This window comes from Hemicordylus capensis, chromosome 1 (assembly GCF_027244095.1).
Source record: "Hemicordylus capensis ecotype Gifberg chromosome 1, rHemCap1.1.pri, whole genome shotgun sequence".
NCBI lineage: Eukaryota > Metazoa > Chordata > Lepidosauria > Squamata > Cordylidae > Hemicordylus > Hemicordylus capensis.
In genome coordinates, this window is record NC_069657.1 from 196,191,344 (window position 1) to 196,214,200 (window position 22,857).

Consider the following 22,857-nt stretch of genomic DNA (forward strand, 5'->3'; position numbering starts at 1 on the left):
GGTGGGTGTGCGCGTTGCTAAATCGGAGTCCTACCATCCTGGTGTTCTCTCTGTAGCTTTGCCTGGGAAAAAGGCTTACCAGCAATATTCCGTCTTTGATTCGTTGGCGCCGCGCAGTGGAGACTCGTGAAATAAATATTCAGAGTTGAGATCCCCCTCTCCGCCCCTTGGTAGACGGCAATAAATGAACGGTGGGCTTTATAACAAATTCTCTAAACGTCTCCAGCTTAATTGGGAAGAGAAGGTTTTTCCTCCAAAAACGATTGCTCAGCAGTAGTGCCTCTTATTTCCTTCGATGACCAACATGTTCTGGATACGAATAAGGTTGCTATCAGAGATGGAAGGCTATGAAGCAAAACTGGGATTGACCAGCTTTTTAAAGAACTGGTTTTTATTAAGATATGGTGAACAGACCATCAGACGGTGACACAACTCCCTCTTAACGTGAGAGTGTTTGTGCAGGGGAAGACTGGATTCTGTGCTCTGAGGTACTTTGAAGAACACACAGGCCGCCTGGTCTGAACAAGAGGCACACATGCCTCCGTCCAGGCCCCACCTCTCCAAGTGGAGTGCGGTAGGTATGTCTTGTCCTGACTGACTTCTCGGTAAGTCATCAGTCTTTCCTTCTTGAGCACAGGATTCATGGCCGAGTTTCAATGCTGCCGTCACATGCGTTCTGCACTTTTCTCCTCGGGCAACCAGAACACCTGCAAGGAAGTCACGTTAGCTTGAGAAGGCAACATTTGGAGGCGCGTGATTCCCCCCCCCGCCTTAGTCAACACCCGCACTCCTAGCCCTCCTCCCCCCACCCCAAACTCCAGCTATTTTGCTTTCCATACTGGAGCAAAAGAGGTGGTGGCAGCGTTGTGACTCATGCCTGCGTCGCAGCGGATCACCCGACGATTCACGCTTTAAAAAAGCAAATCCCAAGTACTTGTGGAGGGGGGAAAAGGTCATCTCGAATTAAATTTAACCGCGCCATTGATATTCCGACGTCGTTTGTGGTGGAGTTTATAAGTGTCAAGTCCTCCCAAAGCCAGAGTTTCTCGGTCTTCTCCGTTTTGGACTCTTGGAGTTTGGTCTAGCGCCCTCCGTCCTTGACTGGTAAGTCCCCCCCTTTTTTCCCCTTCCCTTGAGAAAAATGAATTGCCCTTCCTTTCTAACTGAAGGTGTGAGGATTTTTAGAGATAGAACTTTCTGCGTTCTACAGATTGTGTTTTTCCCCTGTCTGAATATTTGGGGAACAGACAGTAGGCGAATGTTTATGGTGATAACCTGTTACTTCAAAGCTTGAGCCAGGGTACATCTCTCTGTCTCCAGAAATTAAGAATTATGATTTAAATTAAAGTATAGTAATAATAAACCATCACTCTCGTTTCTCGAATGCCTATATATTCCAGCACGTGTTTGTTTACACTAATGCCCTTTTTAAATTATGCAGTGCTGACAGGTGTTATTAGATCTCGGCAAAACTTACTCCGCTGATTTGTTGCGACCTTGGATTCTTCTTGATAAGGCGGACAAAATAAACCTGAGCCGGCCAGTGTGTCTTTGAGGGAAGAGGAGAGGCATTGATTGATCCGCTGGTTCGCGACAAATGAACCAGAAATGGTTGCTGGAAATTGAATGAGACGTTTTTACAAAGCTGTGTGAAGAACGTGAACGGAGGGCTTGTTCAGAGAAAGACCGGACAATTATGTCAGCAAAGCATCACGTTTTACTTGTGAAATCAGAAAAACGAATTGTTGCTGTTTTAACTCCGTTAATCTTTATTAAGTGTGCATGTGTGTCGCTGTGGTAGAGCATCTCATATACCTTGCTTGGGGGTGTGTGCCTGCTCACAAGTACGCCTTGCTGTGTGGAATATATAGGTGTATTGTTTCCTTTTGTTCGCACTGTCTTTCTACAGCTAAGAGGTATTCGCCCTCAGCATTATTTGGTTTGGCATTTCATAAAGTCGGAGGATAAGGCTGTGGCAAGAATTCCTTCCACCAGGGCTTGTAGATCGTTATGACTTCCTGTATTTTATTTTATTTTTTAAAGCCTGTTTGTTGGAAGTTGGTTTCCAATTTGGCGTGAGCCATAACAGTCCTCTTCAATGCCCATTGATATAATTGCCATAGACTTTATGGTCGGCTGAATCCATCCTTCTCCTCCTCCTGCACAGGCGGCATTCTAGCTCTTCGACCCATTCCAGTAGCAAAGGAATGGTTTTGCTCTTCAGCCTGCCCAGACATTTTCCCACTTGCAGTGTTTGCGAACGAGAGCTGTCTTATAAAAACCAACTAGGTGTCGTTGCCTCCAGCCATTTCTCCATCCACATCGCTTTGTCTGAGGTCTCAAGAAGAAGAAAAGGCTTCATACGCGTTGCCTGGCTCCAAGAAACGTCTCGTAAGAAGGACTCTTCTTTCTTTCCACTCGAGATACAACGCGGTTCATTTGTGCAGGTTTCTTCCCCACCCCCATCCCCACCCAGTCTCCGACTACTACCGCTTCCCGATGAGTTTAATTGCTTATTGTTGGCTGAAGAACCACTTCTTGGCTGTCACAATCTTCCGGGTAGAGAGGAAGAAAGAGAGAGAGAGAGACCAAGCCCCATCTCTCCAAAAGGGCCAGATCTCTAAACCCGCCTTTCTCTTTCCTTGCAGTAAATCCTTTTGCTGGGGTCAGAGAAATATTGAAGGAAGAAACCTGGGATCAAAAGGGCTTTCACTCTGAACCTAATGGCAGCCTCGGATCCATCGTCCTCCAACACCACTCAGGATCCCAATCCGACCAATTTACGACCCACAAGTAGGTCTCGGGTTTTTGTTTTTGTTGCATCTTCCTTCTAATGTGCATGCGTCGTCATTTTAACCAGGTGCTTCGAAGAAATGGACCATAATTCACAATCCCACCAGACTATATGGAAGTCCAGATTCGATTGTGTCGGTCCTTCAGTCAAACGGATGCTATGCTAAAATCGTTTTTTGTATTTTATGTTGATGTGTGTGTTGTTATTGGGGGTTTTTTAATTACAAAAAACAAAGCAACCTGGTGTTAAGAGAACAGCGAAAGCCTTAGCTCCAGTAATGTCGACTATTCATTTATGATCGAGTTGAAGGGAAAGTAGTGGGGGTCGTCATGGGTTATTCAGACCATTTTAAGGATTATGGGGCGGATAGAGACTGGGCCGGTTTAAAAACGGGAAGTTCCACTAGTGGTTTAAAAACGCGCGTGTGTCCCGGTCTCTTCCACTTCAGTCGTTCTTAATGGCAGTGCTTTTCTTTTTAGGACGCACGGAAAGCTATAATCAAGGGAGACTTGGCTGCTAATTGTAGCTTTTCAAAAGAACTCTCTGTCCCTAATTGCTCCAAATTTGCCTGGAGTTATTGAGGTGTGAGTGGGAAGCGGATGGTGCTGCAGGTGGAGGGAGGGAGAGGCAGAGAGAGAAAGCCAGTTTTATAGCTTTGCCTAGACAATTCAGACAGACATTCAGCAACGAAAAAGGAGGGGGCAAAAATAAGTCTGGATGACATAATCACCGGCGACAAAGAGATGTGGTTGGATGGGGGCTGGCTGGAAAGAAGGAATAAAAGCTTGGCAAGCCCTAGCAAAGCGGTGAATAGCTTTTACCCTGAAAGGGCTGCCGGGGTTATGAAGCATGAACACCCAGTCATTATTGTGATTATTCTGCAACTGCGAGGAGTTGAGGAGGGAGAGAGGAGGAGTGGGTGGCTGGGTGGGAGGGAAAAGCCATCTAACGAAAATAGCTGCTTTTGTGCCGGGCTTGTGCTTTTGTATTTCCCCCTCTGACTACAAAGCTGTCAAGCTGTAAAATCTGCCTAATTACAAACGTAATTTAGGCGATCCGTTGTATTAGTTCCCCATTTGAAGCAACCCCCGTTTGGCGGGGAGGGGGCGGATGAGGAACGAAAAGAAGGGGAGTGTGTGTGTGTGTGTGTGTGTGTGTGTGTGTGTGTTCTCAGACACTCTGCCCCCCACCCTCAGAGCATTTAAAGGAATTCGCCCTCCTGCCAGGTCCCTCGGCTGGAAATAGCGCTGGGTGCGCGTTTTTGTGCGCGCGCGCGTGTGTTTTCCCGCGCTCGCTCGCGCGCTCCTGCCCATTGTTTCCCGACGGCGCGCGCTCCCTTTCCCGCCTTCAGTGTCCGGCTGTCTAAGGCGGTGTGGGTGGGTGGGTGAAAGGGGGAAGGGTGCCTTTTGCCCTCCTTGTCACGCTCCAGCTAGCCTTCCGCTGCCCGGGGCGGGGAGCGAGGCTGTTTTAAAGTCCTGTCAGAGCTCTTTTAGCCGCCTGCCACTCTTTCCCGTCCCGCCCTCTCTCTCTCCGGGTGGCGTTTTACTCTCCTGCGCCCTCGCCTTCGTCCTCCCGGCGTCCTTCCTGGCCACTCCACTCTCCTCCCTGTCACCTGAGGCAACCTCCTCCTCCTTCTCCTCCTCCTCGTCCTGCCGTCCTGGCTCCTCCTGCCCTTTCCAGCCCGCTGGTCGGCTCACAGCTCCCCCCTCTCTCATTTGTCTCTCGCTTTCCTTCCTGTTCTAAACGTGTCCAGCCTGTTTTCTGTCTTCCTCACCTGCAGACCTCTCTTTGCTTCTCTTCTCCCGTCTCTTGACTTCGCCTTCCTCCCCACCCTTTATTTTTATTATTTTTATTTATTTTACAGTTATTTTTTCACCCTCCCTCGGACTGTAGTCTCCTATCTCTTTAAACCTGCTCTTTCCCACAGCCGCCATAATTTCTCCGGGTCCCATCCTTTTCAGCGGGCATTCCGAGTAGTCTCTTCCACGCGTGCTGCCTGTCGCCCCCTACAGGTGATCCCATGAACAAAGAAAGGCCCAGAAAAAAGCACAACGGAGAGCAGGCTGTGGGCGGGGTCAGAGCCCAGTATTCTCACTTTTCCACTACCGAGGGGCAGCGTGCAGAAATAGCCTCTCCTTCCCTAAATCATCCTCTCATATGTAGTTTTGCTGCAGTCATATCTACACTTAGCATAGGAATAAATGTCGTTAATCTCAATAAGCCCAACTGCCTTATAGCTATGCATAGGATCAGGGCTATGTAGGGCTGCAATGCTGTTTGAAAGTGGATCTCGTTGAAATCAATAAGATTATGTTCGGAATATGCTGAAAATCCAGCTACAAAGGCCCAATATATTTTCACGTCGATGGCAATGTGTAGCAACATTTACTTTCCTCTTATCTTTCTTGTTTAATATATTTATATCCTGCCTTTATTTCACCAACTCGAAGTGGTACAGTTCCCAGGAAGTCTCCCATCCAAGCACTGACCTGACCCAGACCTGGTTATCTTCAGCAAAGTGCCTGCATCTTATGCCGCTAGACAACTCCTAAGGATACTAATGCGAATATTTATATACCGCTTATCAACAAAAGTTCCCAAAGAGGTTTATGCAGAGAAATATAAATGAATAAATAAAATGGCTCCCTGTCCCCAAGGGGCTCACAATCTAAAAAGAAACATAAGATAGACACAAGCCACAGCCACTAGAGGGATGCTGTGCTGGAGATGGATAGAGCCAATTGCTGTCCCCCTGTCCAATAAAGATAATCGCCACCTGAAACAGGTGCCTCTTTGCTCAGTTACCAGGGGAAAGACTATGCTCTTTCTTTGCTTTCCGAAGCTCATCAATGGTCACTGCAGGCCCAGCTTAGCATCCTTGGGTATGTGTATATTGGCTCCACAGTTCTAGAGCAGGATCTGAGCCCTACCCGGGGTTTGTGCTTGCGCGAAGCTACATAAATATTTTATTTTTCTTCCCCAGTTGTTCCTGGAGGGAAAGGTTTTCTAACTCTTCCATTGTTCTACTTCTCTTGTTGCTAATTCCTTTCTGGGGCAGTGAGAGTTATTTGGAAAAGGTCCTGTACACTCCTGGTGGAATTTTGCACAAATACACGACAAACTGAATTATTTGCCAATTCCAAATGGCGTTTGGCCTTGTTTTAAAACCTGCTTTGCGACTGCTGTTCAGTACGTTTCTGTCTTATTTAGGTCCTAATAATTCGCACACACGCTTTAAAGCATGTGGTGTATCATAAAACATCCGAGATCCCTCTGTCTTACATTCACAGGGTGTTCTCGTTAGAATCTGGGTTAGTAATTAACATGGTCATTGTCACAAATTCTGAACGTAGAAAGCCCTATGTCAACCATGTTTACTCGGAAGTATACCTGACAGTGTACGTATTATTAGGCCTGTATCCTTAATTCGGTAGTACGGGCCGTTTCCCACTGGAGGTCTTTCTTCCATGATCCGCGCTTATGGCTGCCTCTTAGCCCAATGGGACTTCGGGTGAAGATATCAGTTCTCTTCCCCTTAAGTAGTTTGCCTATCTCCTTCGCTCCTTTCCTTATGCGGTTTTTTGTTTTGTTTTCCTTGATCGTTTTGCTTTCCTTCGTTCTTTTTTGCGCCCCAGTTCTACCTAGCCAGGTACCTAAAGTACTCATCTTCAGGAGAAAGCGTCGACAGCAGATGGAAAGGGGTGTCATTCCTCTACAGGAGAGGCTCTCCCTGCTGGTCCTGGGTGGTCCTGGAGAGATTGTGGTTGCCCTATAAAAGCACACAACAACGTTGGGGGCGGCTGATTGAAGGGCATCGCCGCCTCTCTCACTTTCAGCACCTCCGAAGCTGGACAGCTCAGTGCCTTCCTTCACAGCTGCCTGAGGGGTGGGGCAGGACGGAGAGGATTGTCTCGGAAGTGGGGGACCAAGAGGACGTGAGAAGCCTTTTAATGTGTCTCCCTGACTCGTCAATCCGGCTGCAACCTAGTCAAGCAAGTCCGATCATCTAGTCAAATACTATTTTTCACCCAATTAATTCCTGAACTCTTCCATGACCCCATTTCATGCCAGTTTATTTTAAGCTGCCACTTTCCTGGACCCCTGCCAATAAATTATTAGGAGAGACTGAGGTCTCTCCAGCTGCCTTGTCTCTTCCCTTCTTCGTGATGGGACCCACGATGACACTGAGCCAGTGACAGCCAGCGACTCAGAAGGTGTGCATGTGGGTGCAACACACACACACACACACACACCTGGTGTCCCCACCACCACCACCCTGTCATTCCAGCATTGTACCAAGGCCCTCTGAAAAGGAGATAGTGTCTTCAGTCTATCATTGCTATAGGATCAGAAAAATCACAAATGGGTGGGTGTGGGCTGAAAGGGACTGTAGAGAGGCCTGACTGTCATAGGAAGCTTCGGGGATCCCAGTCATGATGCGATCATAGAAAAAGTCTTTTATGACTAGACCAATTTGAGAATCTGTGAGAACGTTAACAGGGTCAGAGACCAGGAAGCAGGCAAATCGAATGAATAATAATAAAACAATATATTTGCGGGGTGGGGGACTTCCGAGTTGCACAGAGCACTTATTCGGTCTTGAATGTAAGGAAAAAACATTCGACACGGCATTCCCGTGCCGAGACGTAGCATTTAGCAGAGAAGTAGACAGAGAATTTGATTTAATCCTGCCATAATCTTTCCTGAATACACAAAATTATTCCACAGGCATTCTTGATCATCTTCAGATTTGTCAATTTCATTTTAAAGAAAGCTTCTCGCTCTCGTTGCAAAAAGAGCGGGATAAAAAAAATTGTTCAGGGTGGAGCAGCTGCAGTCCCACATAAGTTTTCTCGTTCTCTTTCACTCTGCTTGTGTCTGGTTACGCTCTTGCTCATTTGCCTTAGAGTGGGGGTTGGACGGGTATTTGCCACTAAGTGAATTAGATTGTCATCTCAGGGCATTTTTCGCTCCCACACACACACGAGCAGGCATTCGTGACTACCCCTAGGAAATGTCTACTGTCGTAACATTTTATTTTGTTGCTTCTAGTCAATGTGTTAGATGCAGCTTTTGCAGCTTCTTCAGCAACTAGGATAGCAAAGTAGATTGTGCACTGGCAACTACTTTCCGCAGGGCGTAAACCTTTTGTTTTGTTCCTTTTAGCCTATGACACCTGGTGTGGTGTGGCTCATGGCTGCACGAAGAAAATCGGACTCAAGATATGCGGTAAGTGAAAAGAAGGAAAAACGAAAAGACCCGGCACAGTTGTCCTCGTTCGTTGTTTTTTTCACCCTCGCTCTCTCCCCCGCCCCTCCTCACCCCCTGACGCCTTGTTTTGAGTCCATAATCAGTCCCGAAGCTTTTTATCACTCGCTCCGCTTTCTTTCTGCAAGCCGGGACGGAGCTAGGCTGGCTCACAAAGAAAAGTAGGCCAGCTCTTTCATCTTCAGATAAGGGAACGGAATTGCAAAGAGGCGCTCCTCCCCTTCCTCCTCCCATCGAGAACTTTAACAAGGCAACCGCTAGCAATATCCCGCATCCGGAGTGGGGAGCGGGAGAGAACGAGGGAGGGCAATGCTATTTGGCTTTTTGTATAAGCCGCGGGAGAGGCGCGCTGTGCGGTGCCATAGGCTCTTGCGCCATCTGCTGTCCAAAGCGAGCAAAGACTGAGGAGCCCCCCAGGGCAGCACAACTGGCGCTGGAATTTACTGGCGAGAGGTTTACTCATCTTGACATGCTGGTGGTAGAAAACGGCTCCGGTGGCAGAAAGAAATACACAATGTTTTCGGGGCCAGGAGAATAAGTGTCTGAAGCGAAATGGGTGCTTTCTATGTGATTGATAATACCGCTACACCGCTGTGTATGTTTGAAAAGCCTCGTCTGATGGAAAAGGGTGTGGGATCCGCAGAAGCGCCCGGAGGGGGCGGGGGAAGGTGTGCAGACAGAGGGTGCTAGGGGGAGGGTGGGGGAGAAGGAATGACTATGGACACATGTGGCCGATGTCGTCGTTAATCAGCACTGGGTTGGCTTGGCTTCAGGAGGCAAGCGTTTTTCTCTCTCTAATCCGGTCGCCTTGGCCAGAGAGGTGCTTTGCCACCTTGTAATTCCTGGTGATACGGACGAAGTGGTGCCCGCTTCCTCCTGAGAGCTTGTAAAAATGGGGCCATCCGAAGGCAAGGAAGGGGGCGTGGTGGCTGTGCGATCGAAGCTGCGGGGGGGGGGGGGGGGGGCTCTGCCAGCCAGCAGGGCTGCTTTGCCACATCTCACTGTCTGAAATTTTTCAACCTTATCGGCCCAGAAAATACGGATCTCCTGGGGGAGAAAGATTAACGAGAGCCTTATTAAAGAGCCATTCGTCAGACTGCTGCGTTCGGGAGATAGGGGGCTGGCAGCCAGTCAGCGCTCAGGCGGCCTGAAAGCAAGGGAGGAAGTGGGGAGCAAACAGACCATCAGATTGCACCGGTTACAGCAGGAGATTCATTTGCGGATAACAAGCCTGTCTGTTGCTGCGCTCGCTCCCTCGATTGCTTTATAACGCTCTTCCAGGTTGGGTCGCCCGGGCAGAAGAGGCCCCCTCAATCCACACAGTCCAGTCTCTGGCCCTGGTTCTAAAAATGCAATTCGAATTAGCCTCCCCGGAGACAATACACTCATAGATTCCAGGCTTGTTTACGCGGGAGGAAGCCCTGTTGAGTTCAGTGGGTTTACTCCCATGTAAATGTGCATGACATCTCCACCGCCGCCCCCCCCCCACGCCTGCAGTCGCCCTTTGTGCACTTACTTGGGAGAAAACCTCGTTACACTCGCTGGGACGTACTTCGGAGTAAATGTACATAGGATCGGGCCGCAAGAAAAAGGCTGCTACAAGACGTTAATCGCTGTTTTAAATACCTGTATGTATTTCTCACCATCATTTTGTAAAAAAAAAAAAGGGGGGGGGTATACTAATACGTCTTAATGAGACGAGGAAAATCAGAAGCCCGAGTTGTGAGCTTAAATGTTTCCGCCGACGCGGGAATTTGGAACTAGGATTCAGATAGCAATTGCTTTAACCCTTCAGCCCACTCGACGTTGCCTTGGAGCCGAGAGTGGTGATAATATTAACTCCTCCGGGCTGCTTTTTCTTCTATAAATAGCTCCTGATCTGGGCTTAATGGACCATTTCCCTGCTGGTCCCTTCAGCGGCTGGAGCGATGAGTTTTTTCATCATCATTTTAATTTAGCCCGGCAAGCAGAACTGATAAAGTAACGCACCGCTGCCTCTGTTGCTCTGGGTTGCTAGACTACCAGGGTTTTTGGAAGGGCAACCCTTGCGCCGAGCCAGCCAAGGGAGCAAAAGCAAGGCCAACCCCGAGAAAGGCTGCTCCCACCCCACCACCCATACCCGCCGCTGGGGAAGAGGAAACCAGATGCAGTCGCTGTGCTGGGAAGAACCCAGAGCCAGGGAAGAGAAGCCCGAGTTTAATCTGGCCACGTCCCTTCTTTCTACCGATGTCTCCGTTTTATCAAAGCACGCTGGACTAATAACAGCCATATCCACACACCGTTTAATCCGCAGAGGGCAAATGGCTTTCCATGCAAATGTGCCGGCTGCCGTGAATTTTGAACTGAGCAGACAGCCTAAAGCAGATCGTGGAAATGATGCTCCACTGACATGGGTCTGTATGGTCGTGGGGAGGGGATGAGCGTTTCTCATGAGCATTTGCGGGCCTTCAAAGTGCCTGGCACCATTTGCAACGCGGGGTGATGAAACTGTCTTCAGCCTTTTAAAATGTTAAGCAGCAGATCTTCCTTTTGTTGCCAAATCTACAGAACAAGACAGCCACGGACTCACTGTTTGATGCCTTTCTTTGTCTGAGCCCGACCTATGACAAAAGGACGGGGCGGGGGGTTGCGGTTTCGAATGCGTCCAGTGTGTTGAGTATAGAGATTGCCTCCTAGCCAGAATCTCCCTTTAGTGCTTCCATAATCGAAAGGCACGTGCAGACACTCCCCCCGCCCCGCGCCCCGCAAATGTCTTTGTTCTAGCGTGGTTAGGAATCCAGAGTTGAATAACGTGTGATGTTAAAGCAGGATTTGCTACTCCGAGAAAAATCACTCCCTCCCTCCGCTTCCTCCCCAACCCCCACAAATCCACCTTGGTAAAACATCGTTGGTATATCGTTTGCTGGCTCTCCGGCCCCTCTAATGTCGGGCCACGGGCCATTGAAGGCTTTCGAGTCGATTAATCGAACCGACTTATCAGTTTATTAGCCAATCAAAGTAAATATGATGGCCGCTGAAGGCAGGCTTATGGATGTTTTCCCCGATGCAACGTAGCAGCTTAACTAACAGAGCCCAATATTCCTTTGTTACTGAACACAACGCCCAGAGTGAGGCACGCGGCTGTACGACGCTCCACAGTTTTGCAGGAGGCAACCCTGATCCAATTTCTGTAAATGAAATCTACAGAGACCGATGAGTTGATAGATGGTTGCGACTAACTTAATCCAACGACGTTTCAGACCTATTTAGGCTGTTCATGTTCCCTGCCCTGGGACCTACGTCTGGCCCTTTTACTCCAGTGACTGACTGACACGAGGAATTCGTCTCTGGATCTCTGGCGGGGTAGAGATGATACCGGAAAGGCAAAAAGAAGAAACTCAGTTCTTTAACCAAGGAATATTAGCACTTCTTTCCCGATACTGGCTATCGAAGGATATAAGATTTTTCGACGGAGATCCAAATTCTCTTCAGCCTTTCCTTCCTGAGAACTAGAAGCTTTGTTTGGGGGTCGCAGTTGCCTAAGCTCCTGCATGATTTCAGGAAACCGAGGGGAAAGAGCAGCGGTCGGACTAGATTGATCCCCACTGACCGTCCGGTTTTAGCAGCTGGGTGTGGAAAATGGCCTCGCGTGGAGTGACAAGTGCCCTGTGTGGGTGAAGAATTGGCTTCTGGGGAACAGATCCTATTTCTTCCAGTGGACTTGAGGACTTCGGGTCTGTGGAGTCTAGGACTAAATTCTGGATTCCTGACATCTTTCCGGAACTGCACGCCTCTGATGCTCGCGGCGCTACGTGTTCAATAGGACTTACGCCCCAGTAAGAGTGTATCGGACCGCAGCCTAATTTGGAAGCACATGCCACTGAAACCCATTGGCTCGACTTCCGGATGAACCGGATCAGGAGGACTGTGCTGCTTGGTTTTGGTGCTGTGCCCAGTCCTTATGCGTAGTATTATTACTCGGAATGAAGAAGCCCCGCTACGTCCGGTAGGCTTTCCTCGGAAGTAAAGAACGCATAGAATTACAGCGTTAATGGGCATCCTAGTCCAGCAGAGCACAAGATAGAGCAAGAAGTGGGGCGACATATTTCGTTTTCTCTATCCCTCCTTTCTTCCAAATACCTCCGGGGGGCCTAGTCAACGGCCTTTCCCCCACTTTGATGCTCACAGCTCCGCTGGGAAACAGGGGGTTGGGATAGGCCGGGGGGAGATCGTGGAGGATCGAAAGCCGTCCAGTCACAGTGTCTTCTTGGCTGAGTTCGGCTTTGAACCTGATTTCTGACAGGGTCAGTAGGGCCACATGTCACTGTTCCCGTTAGAAATGACCGAATGACTCCGAACTCTTCTTCAGAAGTGTTGAAAGCAATCGCACAAAAAAAGAAAAGGGGGGGGGGGAAGCACACATGTTTGTGCACCCGCGACCTTTTATCTAGCCACGTAGGTTCGAGCAGTCTTAAAACAACAACCTCCTTAGAGGGGTCCGAACAGCAGCTAAACCGGGTGACCTTTCTCCTGGAATTAGAGTTAATAACCCTTCAAAAATAAAAGTTGAGGACATTTTCCATAAGGCGTAGACAGTCCGGTTGACCTAGGCAGTCTTAGGAAACGGATCATTCCACAGATCCATTTCCTTCTACTCGGGTTTAGACTTCCGGGGCTGGGTCCCCTATACTTTGGAGTTCTTCGGAGGGACGTGGGAGAACTGGTGTCAGGGCGATGCATTTCTTCAGGCCAAGTAATGAAAATAATGTCTGGTTTAATATCTGTTAAGATATGTAGGTTACTAAGAAAGACTTCTTTCCTTTTGAAAGGAAGCAGAGTGGACCATAATTTATTCCCAGCTGTTTCCAGTGCTTTTCCACAGTATAATTCGTAATTTAAATAAACAAATAGTCGCGTGTTGTTCTTGGTTGGTTTGTTGGCGATTCTTTATTTTCATCGCTGGTGCTTTTGAACCTCGCCCTCAATGAAAATCCGCACTTCCTGGTCTTTGAAGGTGGAAAATCAGGTTGCCAGTTTTACACATAGCAAAGGGTGGTCTGAAATTTTTAGAATTGGGACTACCAATCAGAATGTAGTAAAGGAGCTGTCGTGGATGTAGGTTTGTTAATCGGCTGTATTCTTCCTAAGGTAGTAGTAAAAGGCAGGCACGGTTTTATGCAGTGAGGCTTCAGAGAACGCCACAAAGTTCTAGAGGCAATTTCTACCAAGGTTCCAGCCAGGGAAAGTTATACACGGGTTGAGTAACAAACGTTCTTCAAATACTTTTGTGTAGGTTTATGTAGAATGCAGGCAGTCTTGCGTTCGAATCCTAACCATATATACCTGGAAACTCCCCTTGATTAAAGTTTTTTTAAATGTAAGTTTCTAGCCCTCATTACTGCAGTAAATAAAAGTAGAAAATGGGGAAGCTGCAACTCCGAGCCTTTGACTTGGAGAGCAAGCGTCAATGAGTCAGCGCAACCAATGGGCAAATGAATGCGTTTAGAATTCGAATGGAAGGTCGTTGATCCTGGAAACGTCACAACTAGACGAAGCGCTATTGGGTCCCTTTCCACTTCATTGAGATGAGCCAGGGCCAGACAAGCAAAGCTTCTTTGGAAGGGAGTGATATGCTTTGAGAAATGCCTCCCTCCTAATTCCAGACGTATTGGAAAAGAGGTTGTACCGGTTCTTCCACGTCCACGATGAGACGGAAATAGTGTGCAAGTGCACAAATCCCTCTCCAGGTGCTTAACTCCAGCTGGGTTGCTCTACAACGGAGTTGGCAGTGGTGGAATGTCCCTGGGTCCCGAGGAGGGGGGCACTGGCTGAGTGACAGCTTTCTCTTTGCTCTCTCCCTTGAGCTTCTCTGAAGAAGTGGGGGGGGGGGGCAGGGCCCATCTCCACTTTTTGTTCCCGGGCCCATCTGACCTCACTCTCTTCACAGGTCCCCCCACTGCTCCAGGGCCAGGGGTGTGGCTATAATTGAGCGGATGGGTTCAAAGAACCTGCCCCCAGCCCCACCCCTCTTTATCTTCTTCATTATCTCCTTCACTCTGCGGGGCTGCCAGAGAGAGGGGTGAACACAGCCACCTCTCCCCTAGCTACGCCCCTGCCCAGGGCTACTAAGTAAGACCAATGTGCCAAATCGAAGTGATGCCACTTACCTCTGGAAGAAATGTTGCTGCTGCCCATCCTAGTCAATGGACCGCAGCAGAGGCTCAAAACTGGGGGGGTTATCATGCTCTGCCCTCCCATTCTATCTTCTGAGCAACGCTCAGTTATGTCATTCGGGCAGTGTCTAGGATTGGAAAGGCCGTTTCCGATCAAACCCCTGAACTGGACAACAGCGCAGTTGCCTTGGCGGTGTTTTTTCTTTCTCCCCCCTCCACCACCAAGTATAATGGTTCGATTTTCCGAATCCGGATTGGAACACGTGACGAATCTTCCCCTCCACCGACCGGTTGTCATTTTCTATAAATGTGCCTCTCGATTGTTAATACGTTCGCCAAAGCCTTTAAATCTTGCCTTGGAAAATAATTGGCTTCCTCTTTTATGCCCCGTAGAGCCAAATCAAATCGAATTACCTTCCGGGAGGGGGAAAGCGAGAGACAATCTACTGTAAAAGAATTGCCTAATTTGTACCTATTACTTCAACATCGCTGAGATGCAACAACCTGGTTAACTTTATTAGTTGGAGATTTACTGATACATCACCTTTACAGAAGTTCAGTTCAGTCTTCGGTTTTAAAACAAGAATAACTGATTAGAATCTATAAAGGAAGGAAGGGGAAGCAGCCCTGTCCAACTCTAGACAGAATTAAACAGGTCTTGTTTTAATTTCCACGGGAGAGGGGAGTGTTGGATGCTCGCCTTTCTGGGTGCTTGGAAGAACAGAAATGATCGTTCACCACTACAGAGATGCTTATGGAATAACCTTGCCAAATTAGGAGGGATGGGGGAGAGAGCGGGGGGTTCGTGGTGTCTCTGGGTTACTAATTACTTTGGGTACGATCCACCCAAAGTTAAGCGCTCGTGCAGCGCAATTTACACACAGGACACAGGAAAGTGTCCTTAGGGGGGTGCAGCCTTCATTGTTTTGGGTGTCCGCAGAGAGGGGCAAGAGTCCGTCCCTAATTGTATGTTAACAAAGTAACTTTGGTTGTTTCTTCTTCTTCTTTAAATACGAAATCTAGGGAGCTTTAAAGGTAAAGTGTGCCATCAAGCCGATTTCGACTCCTGGCCCTGTGGTTGTCTTTGGTAGAATACAGGAGGGGTTTACCATTACCTCCAGTGTGAGATGATGCCTTTCAGCATCTTCCTATATCGCTGCTGCCCGCTATAGTCTGGGAAACATACCAGCAGGGATTCGAACTGGCAAGTTCTGGCTTGCTGGTCAAGCCATTTCCCCGCTGCCCATACCAGACTGTGAACTTACAGCTTGGTAAAGTTATATTGTTCTACCATCCTTGTATTTATTTGTTTTCTTCCGACGTATACTCTTGGCTTCCATTTTTGTACTAGCTGTAGGTATTTGCCATTTAAGCACTATTTTCAGGTAATAGTTGTCCTACTTTAAAAGTAGTATAAGTGTGGATTATTCTATTAATTCAGAGCAGCAGTATTCTGATACAACTCTGTGTCTGGGCTGATATGATTCCCGAAGTTGAGGGAGCGGGGCGGTGTCTATATGTCCAGAGGCATTTTCCTGCTTACAGAGTCCCAAATAACTATAATTTGGTAAACCTGAAGGATCCCTGAAGTGAGGTGGGAATGGCTACTAGGATTATTCATTGGGAGAAGGCTGATGTGTCCAGAAGCATGCACAAGCACAAGAAAAATGCACAGTGCATGCAGTGTCCTGGAACGATATAAGACACAGTGCATGCATGCATCCCAATCCTAATCGCACCAACTCCAAAATTTATTATTGGCCACTAGACAGAGGTCTCCTTCTAAGAAGGGTTTCTGCAAACATCTTTGTTCATTCTTTGATTTCAGTGGGACTTTAGAGAGCTGAGCTTTGGCTGGATTGCGGCCTTCATATCTACCATGTTTACTAGTGAGCTTCAGGGAAATGGCTCATAGTTTGAGGTCTACATTCCAGCCTCATTCTTGCAGAACCAAGTCCCCGTCTGTGGAAACAAGGCGCGTTCTTCTGTGCAGCTTGGAATCTAAACTTGGTGCTCGACCCCAGTGTCAGAAACAGGCGCACCCACACACTTGGTCGGCAAATCGGATCGGAATAGCGGTGATTTATATTTGTTCATTCTTTTCACAGAATAAGGCTGCAATGCACATTTTGTAGGAGTAAGCCTCGTTAAACTCAATGGGACTTACTGCCAAGCAAATATGCATGCACCATTCTAAATTAATTATAAACTAAAGTCTTGTGGTAACAAGCATGAATTGTCCCATTTGCTAAATAGGGTTTGTCTTGGATTGCGTTTGAATGGGATACTGCATGTGTGAGCACTGTAAAATATCCTTTAGGGGATGGGCTGCTCTGGGAAGATCACCTGCATGCTTGCATATGGAAAGTTCCAAGTTCCCTCCCTGGCATCTCCAAGATAGGGATGAAGGAGACTCCTGCCTGCAACTTTGGAGAAGCAGTTGCCAGTCTGTGTAGACAATACTGAGCAAGATGGACTTATGGTCTGACTTGGTATAGGCAGCTTCCTATATAGACTAGCGTAGAGATGAGGGCTGCAACCCTATAGACATTTACTTCTAAGTAAAACATGCACAGGAATCCATCAGTCCAGTCATTAAACCATTGGATCACTTACGGTAGGCAAGAAAACTCTCTCAGCGAATCTGAGGACTTCACTGGACTTAAATCAGGGAGACCCGAGTTCAGATCTCCTCAGCTATCAAGCTCACTGGTTGACACTGGGCCAGTCACCCTCTCTAAGGTTAGCCTTCTTCATATATGGCTGTTTGGGTTGTTGTGAGGATAGAACGCGGCGGGGGAGTTGGAGATGAGGAAGGTGCTATAATAATCTTGTCATCGTCCACCGCCGTAAGGATTACTGAGACAGTGTATGTATATCCCTTTGAACACACGTAGGAAAACCACTACAGAAATCTGTAAGCATCACTCTTAGTTTCCCCCTTTGAAATAAAATAAAATATTTATTATATTTATTATATTATATTAATTATATTATATATAAAGTCTCTTCAATGGGCCTGATCCACGCTAGAGTAAAAACCAAGTCTTGTGCTGGTCTCTGACCGTAATAAAGATGGATTGATTGAAAAACCAAGTTGAGATGTCCACAGCATGGTGGCGGCATCGGAAACCAATAGGCGAGGAGCACAGAGGGGACACAGACGATGCCCGCCGCGAGCAAGGCGCGTGTGGGGCGTGCCTTTCCTGCCAGTAAGCCCCGGGCTCTCCGGCTCCTCCTTGTCTGGTCGGGGTGGGGACCGCGGGGGGCACCGTCGCTCTCGCTGTGCTTGTGGCAGCAGCAGGGCGGCTTCCTCGGTGCTCCTTGCTCTCGGGCGGCGCAACAAGGCCTCTCTCCCCGCAACCCGCAAGACGTCGCCGAAGTTTCTTCCTTCCTTCATCCTGCCGCGTGAGTGAGTGGGAGCGTGTGTGTCGCCTGCAGCCGGAGCCCCGGCGGCTGACACGCGCGTGGAGGCGAAGGGACCCTTTCGTCATTCCGCCCGTGGCGCCTGCCTCCTCCTGCTCCTGCCATCGCGCAGAACCAAGCCCCTGCGAGCCGGAAGAAAAGGCCCTTCCTCCCCCCCACCCCCGGGGTGAGGCTGACTCAGTGTGACAGGAGGACGAGGGAGACCGAAATAACGATGCCCGGTGGGAGCTTTCCCTGCGCGCAACAGGCTTCCTCTTCCACGGGCACGAGGACGATCCGCTGCCTCCTCGTCCGAAGGGCCAGGCTGCACTCGCGCGCTTACTCGCCCCATGGGCCCGGCCAGGCCTACTACTCGAAAGTAAGTCCCATTTCGTTCAATAGGATTTACTCCCAAGTGTGTCTTGGGCGAGGGCAGCCTCGGTGTTAAATGTCGAAGGCCCGCCTTCCCGCCCCGCCCCGCCCCGCCACCCCTCTTTCGTAAACTCAGCAAAATTAGCTAGGAGGCGGAGCTTATGCTGAAGGCGGCTGACAAAGCTACTAAACAAGCTAACATAAATGCATAGTATCTGTATGGCGAGTCTGTCACAATGGTCCAGGGATAGAAAATCCTGCCCTTGAAGAACCTCTGAACGAGAAAAGAACAAGGGCAACAACAAACAACAAACAACAGTCGCTTTCTTCAGAAGCGCGTTTCTTTTTGAGTGACATTGCACGGAAATCCGGGACGGGCCTGGAGGGGGGCGGGTGACGTAGGGACAATGACGCAAGAGGAAGCGCGGTGGTTTCCCTGAACGGGATCCTCCTTGCAGTGACGAGGAAGGCACAGCCCACCCCCCAGCAGAGGTCGTCGCTCTCTGGGGTGTCAGAGTGGATGTCCTGGGCAACACGAGGGCACGTGTTGCCACGGCAACGATAAGCAAACCAGGAATGTTGGGTTGCTTTAGGGGCTGAAGGCAGTGGCCGATTAATCAGCGAGAGTAACCGACTAAGGGCATTCCTATTCACTGAGAATTGCCGAAACGTGAACTCTGAGAACCAGATTTATTTTTAAGGGGAGCTGCCCTTCCTCCAGTCCTGTGTAGCTCAATCCTATGTGTGTAGGATTCAGCGGGACTTATTCGGATCCAACTGGATTTGCTTCAGCTGGACTTACTCGGAAGTAAGTCAACAGGACTTACTTCCAGTTCAGAATACATAGGATTGCAGTCCAAAGCGTTTTACCTGGATAAAAGGCCCCGCTTTAACTTTCAAATATTTTATTTATTGCATTATATTTCCCTTTCTTCCATCATGGTTGTTGGTTGTGTGTCCAGTCAGTGTCGACGCCTGGCGACCATGTGGTTTTCTTGGTAGAATACATACAGGAGAGGTTTACCATTGCCTTCTTTCGTGCAGTATGAGATGATGCCTTCCTATATTGCTGCTGCCAGATATAGGAGTTTCCCATATTCTGGGAAACACACCAGCGGGATTCAAACCAACAGCTTCCTGCTCTCTAGGCAGGTTACTTCCCCGGTGTGCCATCCATCAGGGAGCTCAGGCTAAGATGAATGGGGCTCACAGGGAGTCACTCATTCAGGGACTCAGAAACCTAGACTTGCTTAGTTTCAGCAAGGGGGCCTTCAGACCCCATGCGCATGGTTGTGATCAGGAATGCTTCCGCCCCCACCCCTGTTTTCCTCCTAAATCTACATGGCTTATACCACTAATGTCTTCCAGGAAGAAAAAACAAATTTTCCAGGGAAAAAAGTACTTAAAAGATTGCAATCCTATGATCTTATATACACTTATTTGGAAAGTTTTGTTCCCATTGAACAAAACTTAGATGATTGGAACATGTTTTGGACTATGTTATACAAATCTGTGGTGAGGCTACATTTGGAGTCCTGTGTGCAGTTCTGATCTCCATATCTGAAGAAGGACACTGTAAAACTGGAAAAGGTGCAGAAGAGGGCAATCAAGATGATCAGGGCCCTGGAACACCTGCCTTAAGAGGCAAGGCTACAACACCTTGGGCTTTTTAGTTTAGAAAAGAGAGGACTGAGGGGAGACATGATAGATATCTACAACATTATGCAGGGTGTGGAGAGAGAAAAAATTCTCTATCAAACACACAACACTAGAACCAGGAGTCATCTCATGAAACTGTCAGGAAATTTAGGAACAAAAAAGGAAGCACTTGTCGCACAGTGCATAATTGTTTTATGGAGTTCTCAGCCACAGGATATGGTGATGGCCACCATCTTGGCTGGCTTTAAGAGGGGCTTGGACAAATTCATGGAGGACAGGTCTATCAATGGCTATTAGTCTTGAGGCCTATAGATCCGCTCCAGGCTCAGAAGTAGGATGTCTTTGAATACCAGTTGCAGGGGAGAAACAACAGGAGAGAGAAAGTGTGTGTTCTTACCTCTTGTCTGTGGGCTCTCCAGAGGCATCTGGTGGGCCACTATGTGAAAGTGGATGCTAGACTAATTAGGCCTTGGGCCTGATCCAGCAGGGCTATTCTTCTGTTCTTATGACCTGCAAGTCACTGATACCTTTAAATCTGCATACCCAAAACCTTCCCGCCCAAGACCAGTAAGCTGACAAATCAAACTCAACAGACTGAACCAATAAAATCAATGCAACTTATCTGAATAATTATATTTGTCCCAGTGTGCTCACTCAGCCTTCCACAACCCTAGTTTTCTAGCTTCCAAAATAAACCTCCCTATGTACTATCCTGAGTCACCTTGAGTGGCACCGTGGGGAAATGCTTGGCTAACAAGCAGAAGATTGCTGGTTTGAATCCCCCTGCTACTATATCGGGCAGCAGCAATATAGGAAGATGCTGAAAGGCATCATCTCATACTGTGTTGGAGGAGACAATGGTACCTGTATTCTACCAAAGAAAACCACAGGGCTCTGTGGGCGCCAGGAGTTGAAATCGACTTGACAGCACACTTTACCTTTTACTTTATGTGCTATCCTAAGCCACCTAATGGTGCAGTGGGGAAAGGCAGGGAAAGTGGGGATTGTCAAGCCAGAGGTTGCCGAGATGCTGAAAGGCATCATCTCATACTGTGTGGGAGGAGGCAATGGTAAACAGGGCTGTCCTTGCACATGGCAAGCAGGGTGACTGCTCTTTTAACCCCCATTAGAATTAACTGGAAGGGGACCACAGGGGCTGATTTGCCCTGGGCCTGCACTCTAAGGACAGTCCTGATGGTAAACCCCTCCTGTATTCTACCAAAGACAACCACAGGGCTTCTGTGGTCTCCAGGAGTCGAGACCGACTCCAAGGCGCACTTTACCTATGTGCTATCCTATGCACATTTATCTGGGAGTAAGTGTCATTGATCGCAGTGGGGCTTTTCCAAGTCAGCACACATAAGGGTTGCTCTCTACACTTTTTTGGGTAACCCAATGCATGAAGACAAAGTCAGTGATGGTAATGGAGAGGATTCAAGACTCCATCTTGTCTGAGAATCACACTGTCTGGTCCAGAAAGTCTTCTTGCCCCAAATCCCGGGTAGAGCGTGGCGAGCATTTAACAGTAACTCTCCTCTGCGAGTATTCACAGGCTGTGTTCTGCATGCTCACACAGGCACGCTTTCCTATATGATTATGTCCTACATTCCAGGGCTGTCCGTGAAACCAGGTTCTGGGCCGAGCGCTGGTTGAAAAGTGGTTGCAGGCAGGGGTGTAAACGGAGAGAAAGCATGAGGAACAGCTCCTCTAATTTTGTGGGAAGAAGAAGAGGACACTTCTGGAGGAGGGAGAAAAATGTGTTCTGGGAACAGAAAAGCACTTTTTAACACAGGGAAGAGGAAAACCCTAACAGCTGGGAAAGAGGAAAACACTTTGTGGAGATGAAAAGGTAACACACTTTAGGGGAGCTCAATAAAAGAGGGGGAACTCCTCAAATGCTTAGGAGAGATCTGCACCCCTGGATTCAGAAGAATCCTTTTAAGGTGGTTTTTTGTTTCCCCTCCTTAGGGAAGAGGGGAGACTTATTTGTTGACTAGCATGCCAAAGAGGAACACTCCCTAGCTTTGCTATGGTGGCTGCCCGTGAAGGCAACTTGATAGTGGTCTCTGTCCCTGATAGTGGTCCCTGTCAGCCCAGATCAGTTCTCTGAAATCCACAAAACTCGTCCGTGAGGAAGGAAGTGGGGCTGGGGCGGCGGGATGGGGGCCTCTGGATGCCAGAATTGCACTGACTCGTCCTGAACATCCATCCTCTCTCTCTCCCTCTCTCCCTCTCTCTCTCTCCCGTGGCTGATCGCTGGAGTGGAATCTGTCCGATCGACTTAATAAGAATGTACCATTGCACTAAATGACGGACAATTGTGCGGGTTTCTGTTTTGTGTGTGCCTGACTGGCTTTCTGCAGTTGATGTCCTCTGAGAGCTTCCTCCTCCGGGCGACTCCTGTTCCCCCATAAATACTCTTGCCTCACTAGGGGAGATCCATCAGAACCAGGCCAGCCCCACTTGGGACGGCGGTGAGATCTGGCAGAGCAGCCAGCAGGGGACAGGGAGAGGGGGCGCCTCCTCCTGCTGCTGCTGCTGGTTCCGCCTTGCCTAGCTATTGTGGTGGTGGTGGTTATTCTTATTCCTCTGCCTGTTGCTCAAGGGCTCGATCGCGCTAGGCAAGATGCTGGGGAGCGAGAACAAGTCGCCTCTGACCTGTGCGCCTTGTAATAATGATGTAGGACTCTTGCAAAGGAACAACAGCTTGGAAGACAGGAGCCGGCTGGTGAGCGCTTTCAAGGAAAGGCAGTCCTCCAAGAACCTGCTGGCCTGCGAGAACAGCGAGAAGGAAGCAGCCAGGTTCCGGCGGACCGAGACCGACTTCTCCAACCTCTATGCCCGGGGTAAAGCTCTGCCGCTTCTCTCTTCCCCCTTCCCTCTCTTTCCTTCTTGTTGTTGTTTTTTAAGGGCCTAATCGCAGCCTGACGGCCACGTTCCTTTCACACAGACTAGTAGGGGAGGATATGATAGTAGGGGAGAATATGATAGAAGTTTATAAAAGTATGCATGATGTGGGGGAAAGTGCATGTAAGAGGGGAGTTTTGTTTTCCTTTCCCATAGCAGGAGGGTTATTAGACTTATTTCTTTGGTCATCCAAGGGGAGAATCAGGACAAAATAAAATTATCCTTCAAACACCTGCATGGTTTAGCTTGCGGAACTCGCGGCCACAAGATGTGATGGCAGCTGCTTTAAAAGGCGATTAG

The 22,857-nt window shown here is 48.6% G+C and overlaps 1 protein-coding gene across 5 annotated transcripts in view; it reads left to right on the forward strand.

The window, feature by feature from the left end:
- Positions 1–230: 230 nt before the first annotated feature.
- GAD1 (glutamate decarboxylase 1) overlaps positions 231–22,857 on the forward strand; it is an 81,204-nt gene continuing 58,577 nt past the window's right edge. Inside the window, exons 1-4 of one of the 5 annotated variants that reach the window (XM_053265502.1) lie at positions 231–1,104; positions 2,649–2,793; positions 7,961–8,023; positions 22,335–22,496. In XM_053265502.1, coding sequence (XP_053121477.1) covers positions 2,724–2,793; positions 7,961–8,023; positions 22,335–22,496 — 295 coding nt within the window. In that variant the 5' untranslated portion in view covers positions 231–1,104; positions 2,649–2,723. Of the gene's footprint in view, positions 1,105–1,525; positions 2,392–2,648; positions 2,794–7,960; positions 8,024–22,255; positions 22,497–22,857 lie in introns of those variants that run through there. The other 4 variants (XM_053265478.1, XM_053265486.1, XM_053265492.1 and 1 more) reach the window with 4 other exon arrangements.